At 41.5% G+C, this 27,487-nt stretch overlaps 1 protein-coding gene across 1 annotated transcript; it reads left to right on the top strand.

Annotated features, from left to right (window-relative positions):
- The first annotated feature begins 885 nt into the window (after nt 1-885).
- Nucleotides 886-27,307, top strand: LOC135247164 (ribonuclease inhibitor-like). The gene is made up of 4 exons (XM_064320447.1): nt 886-1,174; nt 8,181-8,354; nt 16,087-16,260; nt 26,575-27,307. Exons 1-4 carry the CDS (start codon nt 1,143-1,145, stop codon nt 27,011-27,013), a joined length of 819 nt encoding a protein of 272 aa, XP_064176517.1. The 5' UTR covers nt 886-1,142; the 3' UTR covers nt 27,014-27,307.
- Nucleotides 27,308-27,487: the final 180 nt, after the last annotated feature.

Genomic DNA, 27,487 nt, shown 5'->3' on the forward strand with positions numbered 1-27,487 from the left:
TACTGTGGCTTATCTCAGGCTGAAGTCTGGCCTGTACAAGGTTCTGAAGTTTCCTAAAGCCTGGATAAAGCTAAATGGTGTCTCCTTGGACAGCACCATCAAATGTAAATGGTAAATGGACTGCATTTATATAGCGCTTTTATCCAAGCCTCTCATCCACCAGAGCAGTTAGGGGTTAGGTGTCTTGCTCAGGGAAACTTCAACATGCCCAGGGCGGGGATTGAACCGGCAACCCTCCAACTGCCAGACAACCTTACTTCCTGAGCTATGTCGCCCCTGTGTATCACAATGTATCACTATTCCAACAAAATGAACTCAAAGGCATCATTAACAGTTCTAACATAGCTTTGGTTTTACTACCTGGTTATATGTAACACCAGCAGAACAGATGCACTGCACTACATGGTTATATATAACCTCAGCAAAACAGACAGACTGCACTACAGTACCTGGTTATATGTGAACAGATCACTTTTTTGCATTCTTGTTTCTAAAGTGAATCTGGCTTTTGCTGTGTATTGGCTTGCAATGCTGTGGGAAGTTTCTCACAGTTACCAGCAAAAGTAAAGAAGCAGAGCCTAACTCACTATCCACCCTGAAAGATGTGTGTTATTTCTTGCATCTTTACTTTTGGTTGTATCTGTGCCAAATGTCAGAAGAAAGGGGGCCATTTGGGTAAGAATTTCATCTGTAGAACTGTCAGAGTTCTGTCCAACAGGATGTCTAATTCTCAGGCCCGAAGTGCTGCAGTTGGAGAGTGTAGCAAAGTCATTTTCCTCAGAGCATCAGTAACTTTAAATCCTCAATATAACTCTTCATCACTCAATACGATTACTGTTACATTGCACATATCAGATCTTACAGTATATTGCGCCATTTAAACACACAATAATATATCAACTCTCTTTTGCAGACTGAACAGGTGTGACCTCACAGAGAAGTCCTGTGAAATTGTGGCCTCTGCTCTTCAGTCATCAAACTCACCCCTGAGAGATCTGGACCTCAGCTACAATAACCTGGGAGATTCAGGAGCGAAGCTGCTCTGTGCTGGACTGGTGAGTCCAGGCTGTAAACTACAGAGACTGGACCTCAGCTACAATAACCTGGGAGATTCAGGAGTGAAGCTGCTCTGTGCTGCACTGATGAGTCCAAACTGTAAACTACAGACACTGGGGTGAGTAGTGCTGTGTACTGTGTGACCGTAACTAAATAGAATTAGTGATTATGGATCTGTGCAGTGAAATATAGGGCTGCCGTTAGAGCCGGTTTTAGACTGCTGTATCAGGGTGGGCTGGTAGAAATAATAGATGGGCAACTTGGGCGCAGTTTTGTCACTAGGATTGGTGTCACCCAGTGCGCTCGACGGGGGGACGGGGTGCTGTTGGATGCTGTCCTGTGGGGGGGGGGGGGTTGCTGGCGGACGTGGGCACATGTTATGCATTAAATATAGCACTTCTCGTCACATTAAAGACCATCTTGCAGGTTAAATTTTTTACGAAATGTATACTTAACCTTGTCTGTAAATGACCATTTGAAAAGTTAAAAAAAGTTAATCCAGGCTTGAATAATTTTTACAAGACATAAGGGTACAAATTCAGAGGAACCACAACCGCCACAGACACTCAGACTGTGATGTTCTGTGTAAGGACCCACACGCAGACCAGGGAAATCCAAAAAACGTTGTCTTTAATCAGTCCGAGGTTCGAAGCCAGGTAATCCGAGAGAGGACGGTGCCGAATCAAGTTTCCAAAAGAATAGTGAAAAAACAGGCAAAAAATCAAAACAGGAGATCAGAATGGCGAAGGTACAAAGGGACAGGCAAAAGAGAAGTCAAGGCAAAGCGAAGGTCAGACCAGAAGCAAACAAAACCAAAAGGGGCAGGCAAACTCGAAGTCGGGCAAAGGGGTGTCGCAGGAATCTCGATAGACAAAGGCTTACTAACAATCGGCACAATGAATTCGATCAACGTTCTGACGCTGAACAGGTGGAAAAGACTGACATTTATACACTGGGGAAGATAACAATCAAGGAGGGGTTTAGTGAGTGAGGGAGGAGTAACAAACAACATCCAGGTGAAGAACATTAGGAAAACGAATTCAATGACAGGGGACTGACAAAACGCGGACTGGAATCACATAGACAACAATGATAATAGACGGCCTGGGTGAAGCAGGTAAAACACGTGCAGAGAGAGAGAGGTGCAGTCAGAGCAAGAGACAGGTGCAGGCAATTGCAGAACTCAGTGTTAGAGCAGGCTAGAAAGAAAAGGGGCGGAGCTACAGCGCAGCATGGAAAAGGGGAGACTGGTTAATGTATTAGTATAGTGATCTAAACTATCAAAAACCCAAAACTAGTGTGTGTTAGTCCATTAGTAATATTCACATGTTAGTATATTAGTGAGGTTAGTACTTTACAATCTATAAGTTAGTAGGGATTAGTAGAAATTAGTAAAACTAGAAATAAGCAGGAAGTAAGTAAAGCAAGACTGGAAAGAAGGGGGGAAACCATGAAAACCCGGAACCACCCGAATAGTGAAATCACACAAGTACAGGGGAGTGAAGCAGCTCAGGGAACACAGACACAGAGACAGTACTGGGGAGACAAGTGACCGGGAATACAGACTACAACACAGACAGCATCTGAAGTCTTTCCTCAAAACTTTTATTGTTCATACCAGGAACCAGTTTGGTTTCCCTTCTTTCAACCTTTTCCAGATCCTCTATATCTTTCTTGTAGTACAGTGTGGTCTGACAAAGGTATTGTATAAAATAAGTATAACTTCCTTGGATTTACAGGGCTCCAGACTAACTTTTTACATTGGTTGCACTGGTGCGCCTAACTTTTTCATTTAGGTGCACCAGCACATAATTTAGGTGCACCCAAAATTTTTCACCGCACCTTTTGGCAGCATAATAATACATTTTAAGCATGACCTTTTTTGTCAGTTCCCATACACATTGGTAATTTCTTAACACATTGTAACTTAACACATGTAAATGATTGTAAACAGGAATAAAGGTGCAGATAAATGTTTTTTCTTTATTTAAATGACAGCACAAAGAAGAAATGGCAATAACCTCAATTGTTTAAAAAATAAAATTAAAAAGTGCTGATGTTTAAAGTGCTTGACAAACTCAAATAAATAAATCAAACTCAAATAACTCAAATAAAAGTGTGTTTTCTCTTCGCCTGCCGAGTTACCACAGACCTGTATTCCTGTGTTCCTCCCATTTCCTTGGCCTGCGTCTCCAGGTCTCCAAACTGGTCGCGTAAACCTGCCACGAAATCTGACAGTGATCGCAGCATATCCACAGCCGTAACGAGATCCACATCTACCTTCTGGAGGATAGTACTCATCTGAATTCTTTGTAATACTTTGTTCCACAATATACACAAGAAAGCTGTCTCTAATCGGTTCATTTTAGCCGCGTTTCCTCCAAAATTACCCGGAACTTTTAGTCCCAGGAACTACTTTACCAGGAACTAAAATGTTCCTTCAGCCCATGGTTGTCTGCTTTTCCACCGCGGTCTAAAGTCCCGCGAAGATTAGGCAAATTAGCCCACTGACGTATGAAAAAGCGACGTCGTCGGTCCATCTGTCATATGATTTCTTCTGTAACCCCATACTACCACTGAAGTAGCCTACATTATTTTCTAATAACCGGGACAGCCCGGAGGGGTTTATTCCACTTATATACAACGGGTTACCAACAATGACTATATATGGTTACTTTTGTATTTATTGATTTTCATATATCCTCTCTAACACATTCATAATGTTTTTATGCGAACATTTGCTTTCATGTCTTGACATCCGAAGCGACAGAATGCATTCACATTTATATGTATAACTGGCAACAACAGCAGAAAACATGCACACGTTGTAAACAATTTGCTGTTTGATTACTTTCTCGTCGTCAATTCCATATAGGCTAATGGCAAAATGACAAGAATAGAACGAAAACTCGGACTTGCGTGAAAATGTAAATTAGTAGTGGTACAGCCACCGTTTGCTTTCCTTCGAAGTTACTGCTAGCCGAGCAGCGAAGTGTGCCCTCCAGATGCGAACCATACACCATAAATTAGTCCATAGTCTTCCTGGTCTTTTCGTGGAATTGAAAAATGGCAGTAAAATTGAGTAAAATTACGGCAGTCTGAAAAAGCTAAAGGGAAGATTACTAGAATTAACCTGTTATTTTACCCGGACAAAAAGTGCGGATGGTGATTTCCAGTTTGCTTGTACTGTATCACCAATGTTAATTACGCAGAACTACCGCATACCTCACATAACTGTATCAAACGTTTTGAGTCAATTACAACGGGCTAACAAAGAAAATCCGGAAGAAAATATTCAGCAACCGAATGAATCTGTTTGAATGTTTTGGTAACCTACGTAATATGCTGTCCCAGCACGAATGCTTAGCATTTTATAAAACGAATACTAAAGCAAGAAAAGAACAGAAGAGCACACGTTATAATTCCAAGACGTTGGCAGGCTATAACCAAAACTAGGCTACTGCGCCGCATAACATACAAGTTTGATTTGAAGTTATTATGAAAATAAATTGGTTTGCCGCTGCATATTTTCAAACATGGCGGGTAATGGCGGAAAATAAATACAAAAAAATGCTGCGAGTACTCGACCAATCAGAAATGTTCAGCACTGCAAGCTCCACCCAAAAGGTTCCTGTACTTTTGGAAAGTACTACCCCCCGAGCAGGAACGTTTTGGGGGGTAAAACAAAGCCCCCAGAACTAAATTTAGACCCTAGTTCCTGCGGTGGAAATGCACTGAGTTCCTCAAAAGGTTCCTAGTTCCGGGGTAAAGTTCCTGCGGTGGAAACGCGGCTTTTGTTAGCCAGAGAGCGCGCCTCGTCACATGTGAGAGCGTTCTGAGAATCATCACCTGATATGTTTATTTGCGAATTCAGTATATTTTTCTAGTTTACACAGAGAGCTTTGGTGGCCTGGGCGTGAGCGGCCCATCTCCTGTCCGACAGTCCCTTTGAAGTCTCTATGCGTTTGTTAACATTGGGCTCAAGTCCATCCATCAAAACCTTCCATCGGCGGGATGATTCCGAGAAAAAATTGAAGAGTGAACAGATCTGAAAAATTTGGTTGTTTCAGAGAAGAAATCTACACTGTTCACACCGACTAAATTGAGTGAGTGGGCTGCACAAGGTATCCACTCAGCCAAAGGATTTACTTCTAGAATACGGGCCCTCTGTCCTTTGTACACACCTGACAAAACATTGTCCCCTACAATTATTTATATCAATATTCATGTCATTTAGCACGTCTGTAATGGACTGAAAAAGAGACTCACCGGTATGACTGTATATGGGCAGGAATTTTAAAAAACACTCAAAGACTTGACCTTCCTGAGAGGCATATCTTATCACGAATGTTAGCTGATCGATATGGGTCAAATCTGGGGTTGAATCAACAACAAGAGAGAAGTACCTCACTTATTGCACCATTAGAATAATTTCAGCTTGAACTCGCTGTCCCATAATTGCAATGAATGCATCACATATAGTGCTGGATAAATAGGAAGTAGACCCACTCCCCTGGTTTCCATATTTCTTTAAATGTTCGGCAAGAAAGGGGTCGAACTTGCTGAGTAGCTCAAGTATTCCCAAATAGTTGCCATTGTTAGGGGAACCGAGAACTTCATCGCCTCCTCGGAATGCGAGACCTCGTTCTGACAAGAACTGTATAACGGAGACAATTTGTTTTAGGACCTCGCGCCAATACTTCCCCTCCTCTTCGCAGCGCTCCTTAAGTTCGTTGTCAATTCCGTGCTCCTGTGTGCGAGCGAACCAGATGAGCATTGCATTTCGATGAGACTGGCTTGACTCATGCTCTTCAGTCCGACAAGAAGCATGTTTCCAATCAGAAAACCCGGATTGAGAAAAGGCAGATGGTGTCCCGCCGAAAAGCCGACAAAAAAAGCGATATACATTACCGGTTGTTGGAGAATAAACTAACCACTCACGGGTAACACTCTCCCCATTACGCAGATTACGCGAAAACAAGGTCTTACTCAATTGTCTGTTCTGATTTTTATACGATCGTTCTGATGCTGTGAATGCTATGTCTTTATTTTGACATGACAAGGATGCTTTTATTCCTTTGCTCACCCAATAGCTACGCAAGTTTTCGGTAACGGGTCCCCAACAAGCTACATCAGTGGATGTGGCTCCACATGTTGCATCTTTCCTCCCGACCGTGGCGCCTGCACCTGCTAGCGGAGTAGTTTCGTCAGCAGCACTGACAGTGCTGATGTTATCAGTGTCTCCGGAGCCGGGTTCCAGCGAAGGCGTACTCGATGCTAACAGGGTTGATGTCGTGGCTGTGCCATCTCTGCCTGGTGACGGCGGTTTCCGGAGAAGGCTGCCGGGTTGACTGAGTTGGTGTGGTGGGACTTGGGTTAGCATCTGCATCATCGTCAGCGTCAGGGCATGTGTCAGGGAAGGGATCGTTGTTGATGTCGGAGCCTGCTTCGGTTGCTGTTAAGTAATCATCCATCGATGTTTTGAAGAAAGAAGTAAACTTCGGTATTTTACTGAGAACTTCTTAGTTTCTTGCTTTTTGTTGTTGTTTTCTTGCTCTTTTTTGCGCCACACTCTCGAATTTTCTGCTTGACGACATGTTTGTTTTAGACAGAATTTTGATGACGACAAGAATTCTCGCAACAACATATTGTATGTTTACGTTGGTTAGATTAACGGCAGTATATCGCGAGACGTGCAGCAATCCTGCGGGTACGTATGTATGTCAAAACGAATTAAAAATTTGTGAAAAAGAAAAGAAAAAAAACATTCCCCTCACCGCTGAGGCACCCCTAGTGGCGGAGGCCCGGGACTGCAGCCCATGTAGCCCATTGGGTAAACGCGGCCTTGGATATTATTACTGTTGGTAAAATCAACTATTGGTCGATATGGTATGTGTGTACATCTTAGGGAAGAGTATCAATCTGATCAACATGCAAGCTGCTGTTTAGATGCAATGTTACATCACTTAGTTTTGTCACTTTTCTGTGGTTCCAATCCAAAGCTGAAGTCTGGATTTTAGAACATTTAAAATCAACAGCAGTTGGCTTTACTTATCTTGCTAGGCAGACGGTAGAGGTTGCGCAGGGTCATTATATAGCAGAAACACAAGGAGACTCCTCACTGCTATATAGAGCACAGGGTCATTATATAGCAGGAACACAAGGAGACTCCTCACTGCTATATAGAGCACAGGGTCATTATATAGCAGGAACACAAGGAGACTCCTCACTGCTATATAGAGCACAGGGTCATTATATAGCAGGAACACAAGGAGACTCCTCACTGCTATATAGAGCACAGGGTTATTATATGCACCTTTAGCTGCTCCAAACAAAACTGGCACCAACCCACCGTACTGTCCATAGCCCAGCTCCCAAACACCATCTAAAAACACCCTCCCCTAGGCCTGGAAGATAGGCCTCTTATAGAGCCCATGATTAGGTAATGGGCCACAGCTGATGTGATTGCAATGAACCACAGCTGCAGCTATACCCATCTGTAGGGCCGATGCTGCCCCCTGGTGGACAGCACCCCAATTCCCTTCCTGGCATGTTAAACAGGCAAGAGCTTTGAGGATATGCTGTAGGGCACTCAGAGCAACTCCAGTTATTGCATTACTAATGAGATGGGAGAAACACCACTGAGGCATAGATGGATAAAACTTGCTTCACATAAGTGTATTAAGTTTAAATTATCTAGTGTAGATCACCCTACTAAGCATCCTATTGAGGACTCATGGGAAGTGAACCTGCAAGGGCAGAAACAGGAGAAAAGCGCTTTTTAATTGTGCAAGTATACAATGGGGAAAGCTACAGTTAGAGTGGAAAAGACATGGCGTCTTCAACCTGCTGGTCTGACCTCTCCCCTTGGTTTCTTCTGGATCCTGTAATAGACCTAGCTGTGTTAGGAAAGAACAGAACTGACAGAGGGCCTCTTACAGTAAGTTCAGCTGACGCACAGCTGCAGCAAATGTGGGGTGGATATCTGCAGATCCTCAATATCACTCTTCATCACTCAACACGATTACTGTTACATTGAACATATCAGATGTTACAGTATATTGCGCTATTTAAACACAATATATATAATATATATATAATAATATATCAACTTTCTTTTGCAGACTGAACAGCTGTGGCCTCTCAGAGAAGTCCTGTGAAATTGTGGCCTCTGCTCTCCAGTCATCAAACTCACCCCTGAGAGATCTGGACCTCAGCTACAATAGCCTGGGAGATTCAGGAGTGAAGCTGCTCTGTGCTGGACTGATGAGTCCAAACTGTAAACTACAGAGACTGGGGTGAGTAGTGCTGTGTACTGTGTGACCTTAACTGAATAGATTCAGTGATTATTGCTCTGTGCAGGGAAATATATATAAAGTGCTTTCTCTCTGTTTACTCCTGTGTCCACCAGCATTCTTTCTTTGTCCACGTCGTTCTCATCCCTCTCTTCTAACTGCTCTAGCACAACAAAGAAAAGCAGGATAAACTGTCATGAGTCTTAGGGTTGCCAGGTTTGTGGTTCTTTACCAGAATGTAAGTTTTCAGGAGTCTGTAGTATCAGGTCACAGGTGAATACTGAATGCTGAATGCATGATTGACATTGTAAAATATTGACCACTTCAGTACAGTAATATGTTAGAGGGGCGACATAGCTCAGGAAGTAAGACCGATTGTCTGGCAGTCGGAGGGTTGCCGGTTCAAACCCCGCCCTGGGCATGTTGAAGTGTCCTTGAGCAAGACACCTAACCCCTAACCCCTAACTGCTCTGGCGAATGAGAGGCATCAATTGTAAAGCGCTTTGGATAAAAGCGCTATATAAATGCAGTCCATTTACCATTTACCATGTTTCACGTCTATCATAACATAACATAACATAATGACGAGAATAGGCCATTCAGCCCAACATGCTCGCCATTTTCTACCTACCACTAGTGCTAGGTTTACCTACAAACTAGATAGTATCCAGCATTAATATTTTCCTCATTAATGATGTATTATTTCACCCACCCGCAACCCATCCGCTATTAATCAGAATGTTAATTTTTATGACTCGGCCCGCCCGATCCGCAGATTAACCGTGGTGCCCGCGGATATAACTGCGATCCGCACATCACTAATACACAAATGCCTTATTTATTGGTCGATAGGGTATTCTCGCGACAACATATTTTGTATCTTTGCGTTGGTTAGATTAACGGCAGTATATCGCGAGACGTGTAGCAATCCTGCCGGTACGTATATATGTCAAAACAAATTTAAAATTCATTAAAAAAAGAAAAAGAACATTCCCCTCACTGCTGACTGCAGCCCATGTAGCCCATTGGGTAAACGCAGCCTTGGATATTATTACTGTTGGTAAAATCAAATATTGGTCTATATGGTATGTGTGCACATCTTAGGGAAGAGTGTCAATCTGATAAACATGCAAACTGCTGTTTAGGTGCAATGTTACATCACTTAGTTTTGTCACTCTTCTGTGGTTCCAATCCAAAGCTGAAGTCTGGATTTTAGAACATTTAAAATCAACAGCAGTTGGCTTTACTTATCTTGCTAGGCAGAGGGTAGAGGTTGCACAGGGTCATTATATAGCAGGAACACAAGGAGACTCCTAGCACAGGGCCATTATATAGCAGGAACACAAAGAGAATCCACTACTGTGCTATATAGAGTACACTGTCATTATATAGCAGGAACACAAGGAGACTCCTCACCAGAGGTGGGTAGAGTAGCCAAAAACTGTACTCAAGTAAAAGTATTGTTACTTTAAAATAATAATGACTCAAGTAGAAGTAGTCATCCAAATAATTACTTCAGTAAGAGTAAGAAAGTATCTTGTGAAAAGAATACTCAAGTACTGAGTTACTTCATATAATCTGATTTAATGTTGAAATAAGCAGAGCAAGATGAACGTAAAAATCCAAATGTCCAAAATATAAAATTGTAGATGCTTGTCCAATAGAAATAAACAAAATATAAAATTGCCATGTGCAAATTCAAATATGGCCTAAATCATATCCCTTTAAGTAAACAATACACAGGAGGTTCGTCAGAAGAGGACGATTTTCGCTTTCTGTTGTACTCTATTCAGTCTCTATACCTCATCAGTTTGTTGGGGTGAACCCTCCGTTGACAGAAAAAATATCAATGAGGCTACAGGGGATTTATCCATTAAAATAGACTCATCATCACAACAAAGAGGAGCCTGCTCAAATTCAAACAAACTTTATATGTGTAAAACATAATGCTTTGTCGCACCATTATTGTACCTTATGATGCACTTATCCACAATATTCCAAAGTCCCATGATGCCTTGCGCGGAATATGTGCAGAACTTCCGGTTTAGCGTAAACAAACTTTGGCTGTGTCTCAAACCGCACACTTCCATGCTCCGAGTGCGCATAGCGAGCATGCCTCCATCTTGGAGTGCGAGTCCAAACCGAAGTTCGGTAGTGCGGAGCACTGATCCATTTGATCAAACAAGTGTGCATCCGTGCATGCTCCGACTGGGAAAAATACCATAATTCCTTTCGCGAAAACGGTCAAAAACAACGGTAATGGCGGATGACAGTCTAGTGTAGGCTACTCTCTCGGATTGGAAACTGAAATCATGTCATAGGAAAATGGTACACAGGAGTTGGTATATAAATAAAGTGATACAGTGTTAATGAATAACTCAATATGTAAATATCAGTTGTTTTTTTTAGTTTAAAGGAGTACCATGGTGATTGTCACACTTTCTCGGTTTTATGTGCTATTTGCACAAGAGGCATTGAAGAAACACAATGAGTAAAGTATTAAATATGTCCGTTCTGTATTTTTGAAGAAATATGCGTTTTAAATTTATCGTCCTATTTTCAACCGGCTGAGAAAGTTGTCAACTTGGTGCGTCACAAACAGAGTAACCACTCCCCTTTCCACGCCCCATAAACCCATGGATAACTCGAGACCCATAGCTTGCGCCGCTGGCTTACGGGCAAGACAATGCAAATATTTGACTAACGTTAGGTTCACTTAAATTAGAGTGCCTTTTAAGGACTATTAGATTATTTCTGGTTATATTAATTTAGCTAGCTAACTAACGTTAGCTAGCTAGGTAGTTTGCTTTCATAAGGCAATGTTATCGATAACGTTAGCTAGCTAGTTTGCTTTTATGAGGACGTTATTGTTGTGCGTTTATCATAACGTGACTAGCTAGATAGCAAAAATTATAATTGGATATAAGTCAACGTCCTTACCTTAGCTATCTATCGATACTTGATATACTACTAAGCTAGCTAGCTTGTGATAAGTGTCTCAAAAAGAGCGCGTATCGTGAGGGTAGCTATGGTAATGGGGCACGGTATGGCAATCATAGCTAACTGACAGTTCTCATTACCACACCCAGACGGTTCGGGTGAACTTTTATAGTGGGAAATTTAGGCTTAGAAAAATACGTTTTAAAGTACATTGAAATGACTGAATAATAAAAAAAATGCACATTTGTTTTTTTGTTGACTAAAGACAACTGGGAAGTGTCACATTCAACCACCATGTTACTCCTTTAAAGATATGTACTTTTAACGAGTGTAACGAGCTATATTGAATACATCGGTGCAAATCGTCGGGTCCCGTTTTGAATTATAAACGGCCGTTTTATTCTTGCCACTGCCCATCTTTTCATTTAATTTGAAATACACCCCTTGCCTATGGAGTAGCCACCACAAACATGATTGGCTCCATAAATGTTGCCTAACTGTGTAGGCTACACAGCGCGAAAATAATGAAAAAAAAACAGACACGACTGTTTACAATGAAATGGCAACTTTGTTATGGGGTTGACAGTACACTGAAAGCTATCCAAACTGCAATTCATATTTTCCAAGCTATCGTTGCCTTCCACTGCTCTTCTGACAGCAAAAAGGAGAATTCAATTGAAGTGGCTAGCTCGAAAAAAGTTGCTGATATTAGCCTACTGGTTAATCTAGAGATCATAATATTTCAGTAGCCTACTACTACTTTAGCGTGAGTATCTATCGACCGGGAAAAACATCAGATTTTCAACTGCAGTCTATATAAAATATAAGTAACAACCTGTACCTAGTTATGTAGAAAAGAATGTCCTTGTTATCCTCCGAAGTTAATTTTTTCAGTACTTTCGCGATTTTTTTCTGTGCCGGGAAATATATATATAGACCTAAAAAACGCTATTCCAAAAGCAAAATTAGACATGTTATACATCGTTAGAAAGCTTATACTCTCACCTACTGAATAAATGAATTGTCAATCAAGCCAGACTGTACTAAAAAGGGCGACAACGACGTAAACAACAGGTATGGTATTACGCGCAGCTATTTTGGAAGATACCCAGGCGTCACGAATGCACTTGTATTTCACAAACGGATTGTCCAAGACAAGCGGCCAAAACCAGACTTCGTTTTTGAAGCTCATTTCCTGGTGTTGTAGTTCCTGGTTGCTCACTAGCGCCACTACGGATGGCTCCAGTATAGGTGTTTTCATATCCGGTTTCCATGTAAGTCTACGGTACAAATGTGATCAAAATACAAAGTCAATAATCTTGTCTCACAATAACAAATCGTCATAATAGATGTATTTTATTCGTCTTATGATTGTCCATGGGTCGATTTCATGATTTATTGCATCATTTGGGCACAGTGCCAATATTTGTTCTGGACCAATGAGGTGCAGCTTTCGTCACTTCCGGATTACTGCGGAGGACTGAGCTACAGTAGGGGCTACAGTCTATGGTCACTGGGGTGGGCGGTGGCACCTCTTGGCCTTGACATTGCAGCTCCTGCCACGGTCCGCCTGTGCTAAGTCTGAAAATGCAGGCATCCCATTTTGTGGTGATTTCATTATGGCGTGTGCTATTTACAGCTGCACTAGACGACCATAAAATAATCCTCCTCTTAAGTTTTTCGGTAGCCGAGTCATTTTTACTATTTCCTTTAACCTACTTAACCAAATAATTTCTTGGCAGAAAGCGTAATCAGCTTGCTATATTTGGTAGTCCAGTAGTAGCCTATGCTAAAACAGCTAAAACTTCGGCTACCAAGCCATTTGACTAGCTAGCTGACCTTAACCGGCAAACATTTAATCTGTCAGACGTGTTTGACGGCTTGTCAGTCGTGTACATTCCGTAAATGTCTACCTGGGCCATGCTTCACGCATGTGACAAAGCTACTATAATCCCGATTTTGGGATAAACACTTTTTCAGTTTCACGAAGCGAATTAAGAGTCTCAAGGTTCATTTGCTGAATATACAACACACGATGAAATCACACACACAGAATTTAACGAAATTAACCATCTTGGCATTTAGAAAGGAACATGTTTTTAGCATTTCAGAGACCGACAAGCTAGGCATTTAAGACAGTGGTTCTCAGAATCGGTTCTGGGGGCTGCTTGCGTATATTGGCTTTTCTCCATTGGTTTTGATGATTTACAAGAAAAAAATAATAGCCTAATAATAATTAGAAATTCAATGTAGGCTACATTATTTTTGTCTTCATGCACCAGGTGGAAAACTTGCTGTACAAAGTGCGTTGTCATATTTACACGCCTGCAGATAAGTTATTAAAATACTTGGTAGATTTGTTAATCACCACTGACAGTGTTAACTTTTATTCGGTAAAAAGTGATTTGCGAACGATCGGTCAGCTAACGTCACCCAGAAAGTGAACACCACAAACGGCGATGGAGTAGCTAGTAGCAGTTACTGGCTCATTAACTGACTGTGGCGAAAACCTACAACGATAACTTGCTCGGTTAACAGCAGATCTACCAGACAGTTATACGAAAATTAGCCTACTCAAATCACCAGTAGCCTACACATCTCTGATTGATTGACCATCAGTGTAGTCAATGTTCTTCCCCTGTGGTTCATATTGCTAATGCGTGAGCTAACCAAGGATAGCCTACCTAGCTCACTGGCAAGCTGATATGCTAGCTAAGCATATTCGTTTTGCTGAGAAACATAAATTGAAGATAACTGAACATAGCCTAATTGTATTTTTAATGTCATACAAATAACGTGATTACATGACACAGTACAGTCACGGATGGAAATTAAACTCCGTAAACATCTGATAATATATTTTAAAACATAACGGCAGACAGTCAGCTAGCCTTGTTCAGGTTGATGGGCTTTTCCGCACCGGACTGTCAATCAAATTGTAAAAATCACAGAGCCGCTTAACTCTATGGTTTTGGCTCCAAATCGAGAAAATGGCCGCGCCCGCCATTGAGCTTCAAAATGTGTTTTAGAGACCCACGGAGTGTCAATGGGTGACGTCACAGTAGCTTTGTCCATATTTTTTACAGTCTCTGGTCCAAGACAATAAATGACCACTCAGTCAAATAGTTAGCTATCCACAGCCAAAACTAACCTACAACTTACCGCCACATATTTTCTCAAGTTCGAAGTTGAGTTCTTGTAGGCTGAAATGTCCACATTTCTAGGCAGAAAAAGAAGGCAGCGCATAATGTAACTACTGTTTTTGGTAGTCTGTAAGTAAAACATAGTTTGAACGTGAGGCCAGGGGTGTTCTGCCTCCTACGAATCACCCGCCGTTGTTTCAGCCATTGTTCTCGCCCACTCATCCTTCTGTGTGCTGTGACTGGCTACGTTTGATTGGTGAAACGGAGTCATGTGGGGCTATGACAGCGCCAAAGTTAAGACCAGTCAGCCTCTTTGGCTGAAGTCTCTCTGAGAGAAAGAAACAAACAGAACGTGCGTTGAATAAAAAAATGGGTAAAAAATAAAAGTAACGAGCGGAATGTAGCCGAATATAACGGAATAAAAGTAACCTTTTTTCTTTGCAAATATACTCGAGTAAAAGTGAAAAGTATGGTGCATTAAAACTACTCTTACAAGTACAATTTATTCAAAAAGTTACTTAAGTAAATGTAACGGAGTAAATATAACGCGTTACTACCCACCTCTGCTCCTCACTGCTAAATAGAGCACTGGGTCTTTATATAGCAGCAACACAAGGAGACTCCTCACTGCTATATAGAGTACAGGGTCATTATATAGCAGGAACACAAGGAGACTCCTCACTGCTATATAGAGTACAGGGTCATTATATAGCAGGAACACAAGGAGAATCCACTACTGTGCTATATAGAGCGCAGGGTCATTATATAGCAGGAACACAAGGAGAATCCACTACTGTGCTATATAGAGCACAGGGTCATTATATAGCAGGAACACAAGGAGACTCCTCACTGCTATATAGAGCACAGGGTCATTATATAGCAGGAACACAAGGAGACTCCTCACTGCGATATAGAGTACAGGGTTATTATATGCACCTTTAGCTGCTCCAAACAAAACTGGCACCAACCCACCATACTGTCCATAGCCCAGCTCCCAAACACCATCTAAAAGCACCCTCCCCTAGGCCTGGAAGCTAGGCCTCTTATAGAGCCCATGGTTAGGTAATGGGCCACAGCTGATGTGATTGCAATGAACCACAGCTGCAGCTATACCCGTCTGTAGGGCCGATGCTGCCCCCTGGTGGACAGCACCCCAATTCCTTTCCTGGCATCACATGTTAAACAGGCAAGAGCTTTGAGGATATGCTGTAGGGCACTCAGAACAACTCCAGTTATTGCATTACTAATGAGATGGGAGAAACACCACTGAGGCATAGATGGATAAAACTTACTTTGCATAACTGGATTAAGTGCAAGTGCAAGATTAAATTGTGCAAGTATGCTATGGGGAAAGCTACAATTAGAGGGGAAAAGACATGGCTTCTTCAATCTGCTGGTCTGACATCTCCCCTTGGTTTCTTCTGGATCCTGTAATAGACCTAGCTGTATTAGGAAAGAACAGAACTGACACAGAGGGCCTCTTACAGTAAGTTCAGCTGACGCACAGCTGCAGCAAATGTGGGGTGGATATCTGCAGATCCTCAGTATCACTCTTCATCACTCAGCACGATTACTGTTACATGGCACATATCAGATTTTACAGGATATTGCGCTATTTAAACATACAATAATATATCAACTTTCTTTTGCAGACTATACAGCTGTGGCCTCTCAGAGAAGTCCTGTGAAATTGTGGCCTCTGCTCTTCAGTCATCAAACTCACCCCTGAGAGATCTGGACCTCAGCTACAATAGCCTGGGAGATTCAGGAGTGAAGCTGCTCTGTGCTGGACCGATGAGTCCAAACTGTAAACTACAGAGACTGGGGTGAGTAGTGCTGTGTACTGTGTGACCTTAACTAAATAGATTTAGTGATTATTCCTTTATGCAGTGAAATATAAAAAGTGCTTTCTCTCTGTTTACTCCTGTGTCCACCAGCATTCTTTCTTTGTCCACGTCGTTCTCATCCCTCTCTTCTAACTGCTCTAGCACAACAAAGAAAAGGGTTAGGGTTGCCAGGTTTGTGGTGCTTGACCAGAATGTAAGATTTCAGTGGAGTCTGTAGTATCAGGTCACAGGTGATGACTGAATGCTGGATGCATGATTGACATTGTAAAATATTGACCACTTCAGTACAGTAATATGTTTCATGTCTATCATAACATAATGACGAGAATAGGCCATTCAGCCCTACATGCTTGCCATTTTCCTACCTAGCATTAGTGCTTGGTTTACCTACAAACTAGATAGTATCCAGCATCATATCAAGCCCGGTCTTTACAACCCCCAGAGTTTCTGCCTCTACTACATGACATGCGCCAAGCTATTCTACACAGTGACTACTCTCTGTGTGAAAAAATACTTCCTAACATCGGTGCGGAATTTACCTTTTGCTAATTTCCTTTTATGCCCCCTCGTCAGACTAACAGAGCTGAACCTGAAGAATCTCTTGTAGTTCACTTTGTTGATCCCCTTTATGAATTTAAGAGACTCAATCAAATAACCCTGAGTCTACTTTTACTAAGCTTGAAGAAGTTAAGCATCTGAAGTCTTTCCTGAAAACTTTTATCTTTCATACCAGGAACCAATTTGGTTTCCCTTCTTTCAACCTTTTCCAGATCCTCTATATCTTTCTTGTAGTACAGTCCCCAGAACTGCACACAGTTCACTAAGTGTGGTCTGACAAAGGTGTTGTATAAAATAAGTATAACTTCCTTGGATTTACAGGGCACCAGACTAACTTTTTACATTGGATGCACTGGTGCGCCTAACTTTTTCATTTAGGTGCAGCAGCACATAATTTAGTTAGACCCAAAATATTTCACAGCGCCATTTTGGCGCCATAATAATACATTTTAAGTGTTACCTTTTTTGTCAGTTCCCATACACATGGGTAATTTCTTAACACATTATGTAAATGATTGTAAACAGGAATAAAGGTGCAGATAAATGTTTTCTCTATTTAATTCACAACACAAACAAGAAATGGCAATAACCTCAATTCTTTAAAAAATAAACTTAAAAAGTGCTGATGTTTAAAGTGCTTGACAAACTCAAATAAATAAATCAAACTCAAATAACTCAAATAAAAGTGTGCGCTGCTCCCGGAGGAGTACAGGGCGCGGTTTCACACATACACACTAGTGATGCGCGGATCGGCTCTGACGTCATCCGAATCCACATGTACGCAATCATCCACCCGCCACCCACCCGAACAAATTATTTTCTCCGATTTAGAGACCCGCACCCGATCACACATTACCGCTATTTCTCATTATTTCGCAGCTGTTGCATATGACATACCCAGCACCTGACTCGTCATTCACTAAATCGCTCCCACACGGAACTTTTCTGCCCTTCCTTTTTTAATTCTCCTTTTTTAATTTTCTCTCGGATCTTTTTTGCCTCCATTGCTGCTTAAGACAAATGGACGCCGCAATTGGCGCAACGAGAGTCTAGTCTGCTAATTCACGCCTGACGAAAAATGAAGCTTAAAATATGTTCACATTTTAGAGAATGTAATTAATATTTTCCTCATTAATGATGTATTATTTCACCCACCCGTAACCCATCCGCTATTAATCAGAATGTTAATTTTTATGACTCGGCCCACCCGATCCGCAGATTAACCGTGGTGCCCGCGGATATAACTGCGATCCGCATTTCACTAATACACACATGCCTTATTTTTTTCCCCACCCGCATTCAGTGAAGAAGAATATCAGGGTCAGAGCCAATCAGAGGCAGAGTAGGGGCGGGTCTTCGCAGAATGCAGGTGGTTGAAAAAAATAACGCAACACACACAGACCAGAGACTGTAAAAACACAGACTGACCTGCTAAATGTCAGATGCACCGGTGTGACCAATGAAAATGTTTAGTCGCACTTGACAGATTTTTGGTCGCATGTGCATCCAAAATGGTCGCACTCTGGAGCCTTGATTTATACTCACTACTATCCCAGCATCCTGTTGGCTTTTTTTACTGCAGCAGCACAGTGCCTAGAACCTGAAAGGTTTAGATCAACTATTACTCCCAAAATTGAGCACATTCCAATGTCGTTCCTCCCATAACATCTAGCCTGATGTTTTTATTTCCCACATGTAGAACTTTACATTGAGCTGTATTGAGTTTCATTTGCCAGGTTTCCACCGACTTCTGGATTCACTTCTGTCATATATTGCAGTCTACATCCATCCCCATTATTCACTACCTGCTATGAACTCTAATGAAATCCATACTTATACTAGAGCTACCGCGGTTACTGCATTACCGCGGAAACGCAATCACGTGTTGACGACAGGGAAACTTAATGCTACACATATGCTCTGCCCTGCCACTCGATTTTAAGTAAATATGCCCTGAGAGGTCAATGTTAGGCTGATTTGCTTTCCGAACTGGACACTGAGCACGTGGAGAAACCTTCACAGGTGATGTGAAGGCGATTTGTGGTCGTGTGCATGTGCAGGAGTCTAGTGACAGTGATGTGCACTTGCAGACAACTAGGTGTTCCAGAGAAGGTGTTCCTGAGCTGTATGCTTTGCAACTCATCTCAATTTGGGTCAGCTAGAACAGTTCACCCGAGAGACTGCGAAGGCAGCTAGAGGACAGTGTTCTCAGAGTAGTTAGAGAGGCTTTGACACAGGTCAGTGGCGGCAAACTAGAGCTGCCGCGGTTACTGCATTACCGTGGTAACGCAATCACGTCACGTCCACCGCAGAGTCAAGCTGATCACCGCTTCACCGCTGGTTTTGTTTTTTCCCGTTTATTTTAGGCCAATTGTTTATGTTCAATTTTTCTTGTAAAAGTTGTGATCTGAAATAAATGCATGCAATTTTAAAATAATTATAATTATAATTGTGTAGCCTATTTTCTTCACCCATGTGTTCGAAAGTTTCACTCACAGTTGCGCAGTTAACGTTCTGATGGAGAAATGTCACCCAGAACGTGCTTTGCAACTGTTGGCTACGGAAAGTTTTCGCTTCAAATTAGGCTAAAAACATGGATCTTGTAGCGAAACCCAACGTTACTTCTCCTGTTTGGGAACATTTTGGCTTTGAGCCCGATGAAGATGGAAAGCCAAAGAATTTGGATGAGGCAGTGTGCCGCATTTGCAGCAAGAAAATCAACGTCATGCGAGGAAACAGGACAAATCTAGCATCGCATCTTAGGACCACTCATCGTCCGTTATACGATGCAATGAAAGGCACCCCATCTACCTCGGGAGGTACCGGCTCGGCACTACGTCAGTTAGGAGTCTCAGAGGCATTTGCCAGAGTGACTAAATACAACCGGGACAGCAACAAGTGGCGAGCACTTACAACAACTGTAACAAAGTATTTGGTTGTGGAGATGGTGCCCTTCCGGACTGTAGAAAAGCCATCATTCCGAGCTATGCTTCAGTCCCTCGACAAGCAGTATGAACTGCTGGGCAGAACCTATTTTTCGGAAACAGCCATTCCAGAAATGTACTTGTAAAAAACAAAATCGTAGCCGGGAGGTTTAAATTATCATTTTTTTTAATGGCGGTTCAGCTAACGGTTTGAATGGCTTCGCTAATTTTTGAGCGGCTAAGGAAACAAAACTCCCACCTCGTCATAGCCAGCCAGCTCCCAAACACCATCTAAAAGCACCCTCCCCTAGGCCTGGAAGCTTATAGAGCCCATGGTTAGTTAATGGGCCACAGCTGCAGCAATACCTCTCTGTAGGGCTGATGCTGCCCCCTGGTGGACAGCACCCCAATTCCTTTCCTGGCATCACATGTTAAAAAGGCAAGAGCTTTGAGGATATGCTGTGGGGAACTCAGAACAACACCAATTAATGCATTACTAATGAGATGGGAGAAATACCACTGAGGCATAGATGGGTAAAACTTGCTTTGCATAAGTGTATTAAGTTTAAATGATCTAGTTAGATCACCCTGCTAAGATCCTGTTGAGATCTCATGGGAAGTGGACATGCAAGGGATTAATTGTTAATTAATTTGCTGCAATGAAACAGACAAACCAACTAATAAATAACTCTCCAGTGCTTCCTCAGGCAGTATGTGAGAAGGGCATCCAATTGATCTGGCGTAATCTGAATTATGGAGTGAAACATTCAGGCGAAGAGCCACTTCCTCCAAATGGCTGAACACTACAGGGTCAATCTCTGTGATGCAGCTACCTGGAACAAACTGTCAAAGCATCCACACAAAAGAGCACATAATGAGGACTAGCATTTTCAGCTAGGTCAGCCAGGCTCAAGCCTCTGGCTATCTCTTGCCTGTATAGGAAACAACAGTTTTCCTATTTGGCTCAATTCTGAAAATATAACTAGAACTAGATTAATCATTTTTAATACAAACCATTCACACCTACATCCTAATTATGATTTAATACCATAATGGAATTTCTGGGACGTGCCATTCAGAAACTGACATGGCGAGCTAACCTAAGTTTTAATACCTTTAAAGGTTCACACAAAGTAAGGTAACTCAATACAGTTTGATGTTTTAGGATACAAACACTGTTTCTAATCTATCTATTGATTACATTTAAATGTTTTTCATAGCCTATTGCCAACTGGTGAAAACGATACTGTACATTTGTAGTGTAGTCAGGTTATCCACTAGGTGGAGCCCTAGGCTTTTCGAAACAGGATATACCAACCAATGTAAGACGTCAGTGAGGTAGTGAGGTAGCTTGTTCAGGAGATTGAGTGCAGCCGTGCTGTATGTATGCCACAGTTCTTTAAGCTCCAAAGTAAAGTTTATCATAAACTCTTCTATGTGGTCCTGTTCTTTTCCCTTCTCAAGTTATCCCAGCATTATTCTGCAGTTCCCGTTGAATGTCTTCCCTTTTCGATCCTGTTATGTTCCCTTGCTCTGTGAGTCTGCGTGCATGTCTTAATCCTGCAGGTGGAGCTGATTGCTCTATCAAAAATATGCAATCTGTTAGTCACGAAAAGACTGTTTACGATTACATACATTTGGATCCTTTGATATGCACACACATTACAGCACCCAAAAAATACTTATGGTAAAACAATGTGCTTACATATCACCAAAACAAACTTTTATTTGGCAATATCTCCCAAAATGTTTATCAAAATCCCTTATCCTGAAATACGTCACTCAAGCTGCACCACCTAACCAAAAAAATAAAATCTGTGTTACGTTTTGCCCTGCTCTGCCCTACTAACGTAAATGTGGTAAAAAGCAACCGGTGTTGAAGCAAGGCATGTACAGTGAATCTACGTACTCTGGTATCGATCAACCAATGGAAATATTGTGACACTATGACATATTTTCATTGACAGCCCCCTCATTAACATATGGATGAAAAAATACAGAAATAAATACAGAAATATATATATATATATATACAGGCATAAATTAATCAAAACATAAATAAGGATATAAATATATACAGAAATAAATGAATCAAGCAATAAATAAATATGGAAATGAACATCCACAGAAATGAATGAATCAAGAAATAAATATGGAAATAAATGCAAATACCCATTTGTCAGATTTTGTCTATTAATTTATTTGTACATTCATTAATTTTTACATTTTCTTGCTTTTGTATTTATTTATACATTAATTCATTTATTGAGTCATTTATTTATTTATTATTTTTACATTTTTGGTCCTCCATATACCTGTAGTACCAGTCAATGGCAATAATCAGTTGTGGTGTTTCTCTGCAGCCAGCAGATGGCTAAAGTGTATTTCATTTGCCGTCTTGGTTACATTATTAGATGAAGATTGAATGTTTTTAAAATATAAAGATGTTTGTAGACTGAAGGTGAGGTAAAGTACACCATAGTGATCATACTAGTGCTGTTTCTTGTGTTTGCAAATGAAATATGTTTGCAATCATGTTGTGTCCCATGTGATATCATCGCAACATGGAACAGTTTTGTTAATGAAATCCTTGCAGGAAGCCCCCAACCTTGAGTTGAATTGGCTCCTTATTTTTAGTTATTTTTTGTTAATTGAGCCAAGTGATAACCTTTTTTTTGTGGATTAGTCAGAATACTTTATGAACGTAATTAATATAAACTCTTCCTGTTTTTGTGTGTACTGTGTACATTCCCGGAATGCACGTACTGTACAAATAGGAAATTCCACATTTATCTGCTACCAAGAAGAAGTAAATCATTTAAGTACAAAGGGGCAAGCCCATGTAAGGCTTTAAAGGTAAGAAGTAGTAGCCTATCTTATAGTCTATTTGGAATTTAACTGGCAACCAGTGAAGCGATGCTATCACTGGGCTGATGTGCTCGAATCTCCTTGTTCTAGTGAGAATACGAGCTGCTGCATTTTGAATTAGCTGGAGCCCTTCAGAGAGGAATTTGCACATCCAGACAAAAGAGCATTGCAGTAATCTAATCTTGAAGTAACAAAAGCATGAACTAGCGTTTCTGCATCATGTAAAGACAGTATTTTCTGAATTTTTGAGATGTTTCTCAAGTGATAAAAAGCAACCCTGAACCAAGAGAGTGCCTGTCCAAGGAGGCCTACAAGATTTTCAAGTCTATGCAGAAGGATGAGGTGATCAACTGTGTCAAATACCGCACTTAAGTCTAAAAGCACAAGTACAGAGATGCAGCCATGGTCGGAAGCGAGGGGTAGGTCATTGAGTACTTTGACCAGGGCTGTTTCAGTGCTGTGAGAGGGTCTAAAACCAGATTGAAAAACTTCCAATATATGATTGGAGTGCAAAAATGAACCAAGTTGTTTTGAAATGGCCTTTTCTAGTATTTTAGAAAGGAACAGGAGGTTCGAGATAGGCCTGTAGTTAGACAGGTCATTCACATCCAAGTTTGGCTTCTTAAGAAGGGGTTTGATGGCTGCAAGTTTAAGAGTCTGTGGTATGTGTCCAGATGCTAAAGACATATTGACAATATGTAACATTGGTGTTCCAATCACTGGTAAAAGGTCCTTGAAAAGCTTCATAGGGATAGGGTCTAGAAGACAAGAAGAAGATTTTTAGGAATTAACTATGGCATTAAACTCCATGAGATCTATTGAAGCAAAAGAGTTCAGATAGGCCGCCCGTCTTTCTGAAGATTCTGCATCCATGCGTTGAGCGGATGGAAGGTCAGACCCTATATGAGGGGTGGAGAACTTTGAATCTTGCCCCTGATTTTTATAATTTTGTCATCAAAGAAATTCATGAAGTCATTGCTACTACATGATATTGAGGCACATGGACCAACTTGATTCTTGGTCAGCCTGGCAACAGTGTTAAACAGGTGCCTAGGATTGTTTCTATTTTCATCTATTAAAGTAGAGAAGTATGAGGAACGTGCTGTGGAGAGGGCATGTTTATAAGTTAGTAGACTGTCTTTCCAGTCCTGGAGGAATACCTGCAATTTAGTAGAACGCCATTTGCGCTCAAGTTGGCATGAAGCTTGTTTGAGAGCACGAGTATGGTCATTGTACCAGGGTGCTAATTTCTTATAGCGGACTTTCCTCTTCTTAAGAGGTGCGAGAGTATCCAGGGTTCTGGAAAGTACGTAATTTATGTTGTCTGTCAGCTGATCAATTGAGCTAATGCTTGCATTTTTGTATGCGTTTGGGTGGGAGCCAAGAAAATCCCCACAGTGCACAAATGAGCCTGGGAGCTCATTAATAAAAGCATTTTCAGTCCTGGAGGAAAGCTTACAGATAAGGTAGAATGAAGGATCTGGTGACACATGACAGACTTGTGAAGGCTGGAAAGTAATTAAATAATGGTCTGATAGCACAGGGTTTTTAGGCATAACTGCTGTATTTGCTATTTCTGCATCACAAGTTAAGACCAGATCAAGAGTATGGTTATGAGAATGTGTGGACTGATGTATATGTTGATCGAAGCCAATAGATTCAGTGATAGACAAGAGTGCTGATCTGAGAGGATCACTTTCACTATCCATGTGAATATTGAAGTCCCCTACAATTACTACTTTATCTGAATTAACAACCAGGCTGGACAGGAAATCAGCAAACTCAAGTAAAAAGCCACTGTATGGCCCTGGTGGCCTGTATACAATTGCGAGGATAAAACTGACTGCTTTTTTGTCTTGATGTGCAAAACTGAGAACAAGCAATTCAAAAAAGTTTCATTTGAAGCCGGATTTCAAAGTAGCAAAAAGATTAGAATGATATACAGCAGCACCACCACCGCCACGACCCGTCAGACGGGGAACGTGAGTATAGCTGTAGCCAGGAGGGGTGGATTCATTTAAGGCAATATACAGTTTTAAGCCAAGTTTCAGTTACACATAAGATTTCAACTTGGTGATCAGTAATTAATTCATTTACAAGAGTTGCCTTAGGGGCTAGTGATCTGATATTAATTAATCCAATTTTTAGCTGAGTTTGGTCAGCCGCATTATTAGTAGAATAACAAGGTCTGATTTTTTGCAGATTAGCCATACAAACACCCCTATGGTCTTTATTGAACTAACATTTGTCCTTAACTTTGACTTGGACAAGTAAACACAAGTGTTACACTTATTCTTATCTAACTCAGTTTGGTGAAGTAGTTCGAACTGTGTTTGTGTAGAAAAAAGAATCCCTCCTTTTAAATGTCAGTCAGTTAAGGAAAATGTTGATTGAATGAAATCCATGTGTGGTATGTGGTGTGGGGATGGCTGGTTTAAGCAGCCACACCTGCCCTGGGTCAAGCTAATTAGACCTGGCCAATTGGATAATTGGTGAAGAATTAGATAATTGGCCAGGCTAATTGGACCCAGGAACAGGAGTGGCTGCACCTGTGCGTAGTGAGGTAATCACTGCGCACAGGTTAAATCTGCCATCCCCACCCACACCAGGGAGCTCTCTGTCATGACAGGGTTTTTACATCTGCTCATTTGGCGTTACCATCTTGCCAAACCCTCGTGGAATAAATGTGGACTGTTTTAACATCATCTCCCTGTGTCTCTGTGCTGGAGGGCCCCAAGGAAAGCCACTTTGGTGGCCTGTGGCAGGCGTGTTTGCCACACCATGTTTTTCAAAAGGGGGGAAGAATCCCCCTTTTATTCCTAGTCCATGCATAGATCATTTGTGAGTGGGAGATGACCAGAGAGAGCCTGCTCAGTCTGTACCCCGCTTACATTGTTCAAGAAGATGAGATTTTTTCAACATTATGATTAATGTAATGCTGGGTTTGGTTTGGGAGTGGCAAGTGTGGTTATGAATGAAATGTTTATGTTACTGTATTGTGAGATTAGGTCAGGCAGTAAATGCACCATGTTACAAGGCCAGTAGTACCACCCTGGTCTCTGCTTTATTCTGGTGTAGGCTGACCCAGAATCCAATAGTGCCTGTAGACAGAGTGAAAACAGGAAGGTAGAGGAATTGTATGATATAATGGGTGTCAGGGTGAGGTCTTCTCAGGGGACTGTGAAAGTGCCTGTTTTTGAGGTAATTCTGTGGCTTATCTCAGGCTAAAGTCTGGCCTGTACAAGGTTCTGAAGTATCCTAAACCCTGGAAAAAGTTAAATGGCGTCTCCTTGAACAGCACCATCAAATATGTCACTATTCCAACAAAATGAACTCAAAGGGATCATTAACAGTTCCTACATAGCTTTGGTTTCACTATCTGGTTATATGTAACACCAGCAGAACAGATGCACTGCACTACATGGTTATATATAACCTCAGCAAAACAGACAGACTGCACTACAGTACCTGGTTATGTGTGAACAGATCACTTTTTTGCATTCTTGTTTCTAAAGTGAATCTGGCTTTTGTATTGTGCTGGCTGTGTGTTGGCTTGCAATGCTGTGAGTAGTTAGTCACAGTTACCAGCAAAAGTAAAGAAGCAGAGCCTAACTCACTATCCACCCTGAAAGATGTGTGTTATTTCTTGCCTCTTTACTTTTGGTTGTATCTGTGCCAAATGTCAGAAGAAAGGGGGCCATTTGGGTAAGAATTTCATCTGTAGAACTGTCAGAGTTCTGTCCAACAGGACGTCTAATTCTCAGGCCCAAAGTGCTGCAGTTGGAGAGTGTAGCAAAGTCATTTTCCTCAGAGCATCAGTAACTTTAAATCCTCATTATAACTCTTCATCACTCAATGTGATTACTGTTACATTGCACATATCAGATTTTACAGTATATTGCGCTGTTTAAAAATACAATAATATATCAACTCTCTTTTGCAGACTGAACAGCTGTGACCTCACAGAGAAGTCCTGTGAAATTGTGGCCTCTGCTCTCCAGTCATCAAACTCACCCCTGAGAGATCTGGACCTCAGCTACAATAACCTGGGAGATTCAGGAGTGAAGCTGCTCTGTGCTGGACTGATGAGTCCAAACTGTAAACTACAGAGACTGGACCTCAGCCACAATAACCTGAGAGATTCAGGAGTGAAGCTGCTCTGTGCTGGACTGATGAGTCCAGACTGTAAACTACAGAGACTGGACCTCAGCTACAATAGCCTGGGAGATTCAGGAGTGAAGCTGCTCTGTGCTGGACTGATTAGTCCAAACTGTAAACTACAGAGACTGGACCTCAGCTACAATAGCCTGGGAGATTCAGGAGTGAAGCTGCTCTGTGCTGGACTGATGAGTCCAAACTGTAAACTACAGACACTGGGGTGAGTTGTGCTGTGTACTGTGTGACCTTAACTAAATAGAATTAGTGATTATGGATCTGTGCAGTGAAATATAGGGTTGAACAGAGAGCTGAACCTGAATAATCTCTTGTAGTTCACTTTGTTGATCCCCTTTATTAATTTTAAAGACTCAATCAAATAACCCTGAGTCTACTTTTACTAAGCTTGAAGAAGTTAAGCATCTGAAGTCTTTCCTCAAAACTTTTATCTTTCATACCAGGAACCAGTTTGGTTTCCCTTCTTTCAGCCTTTTCCAGATCCTTTTTATCTTTCTTGTAGTACAGTCCCCACAACTGCACACACTTCTGTAAGTGTGGTCTGACACAGGTCTTGTAGAAAATAAGTATAACTTCCTTGGATATACAGGGCTCCAGACTAACTTTTTACATTGGATGCACTGGTGTGCCTAACATTTTCATTTAGGTGCACCAGCACATAATTTAGTTAGACCCAACTTTTT

Source organism: Anguilla rostrata, unplaced genomic scaffold, assembly GCF_018555375.3.
Source record: "Anguilla rostrata isolate EN2019 unplaced genomic scaffold, ASM1855537v3 scaf1102, whole genome shotgun sequence".
In the NCBI taxonomy this organism is placed as follows: domain Eukaryota; kingdom Metazoa; phylum Chordata; class Actinopteri; order Anguilliformes; family Anguillidae; genus Anguilla; species Anguilla rostrata.

Bases quoted from the DNA above. Each gene is read 5' to 3' on its own strand.
- LOC135247164 (XM_064320447.1), top strand. From the start codon at position 1,143: ATGAGTCCAAACTGTAAACTACAGACACTGGG. The intron at 8,355-16,086 runs GTGAGTAGTGCT...TTTCTTTTGCAG, and splicing joins TGTAAACTACAGAGACTGGG to ACTATACAGCTGTGGCCTCT. The intron at 16,261-26,574 runs GTGAGTAGTGCT...TCTCTTTTGCAG, and splicing joins TGTAAACTACAGAGACTGGG to ACTGAACAGCTGTGACCTCA.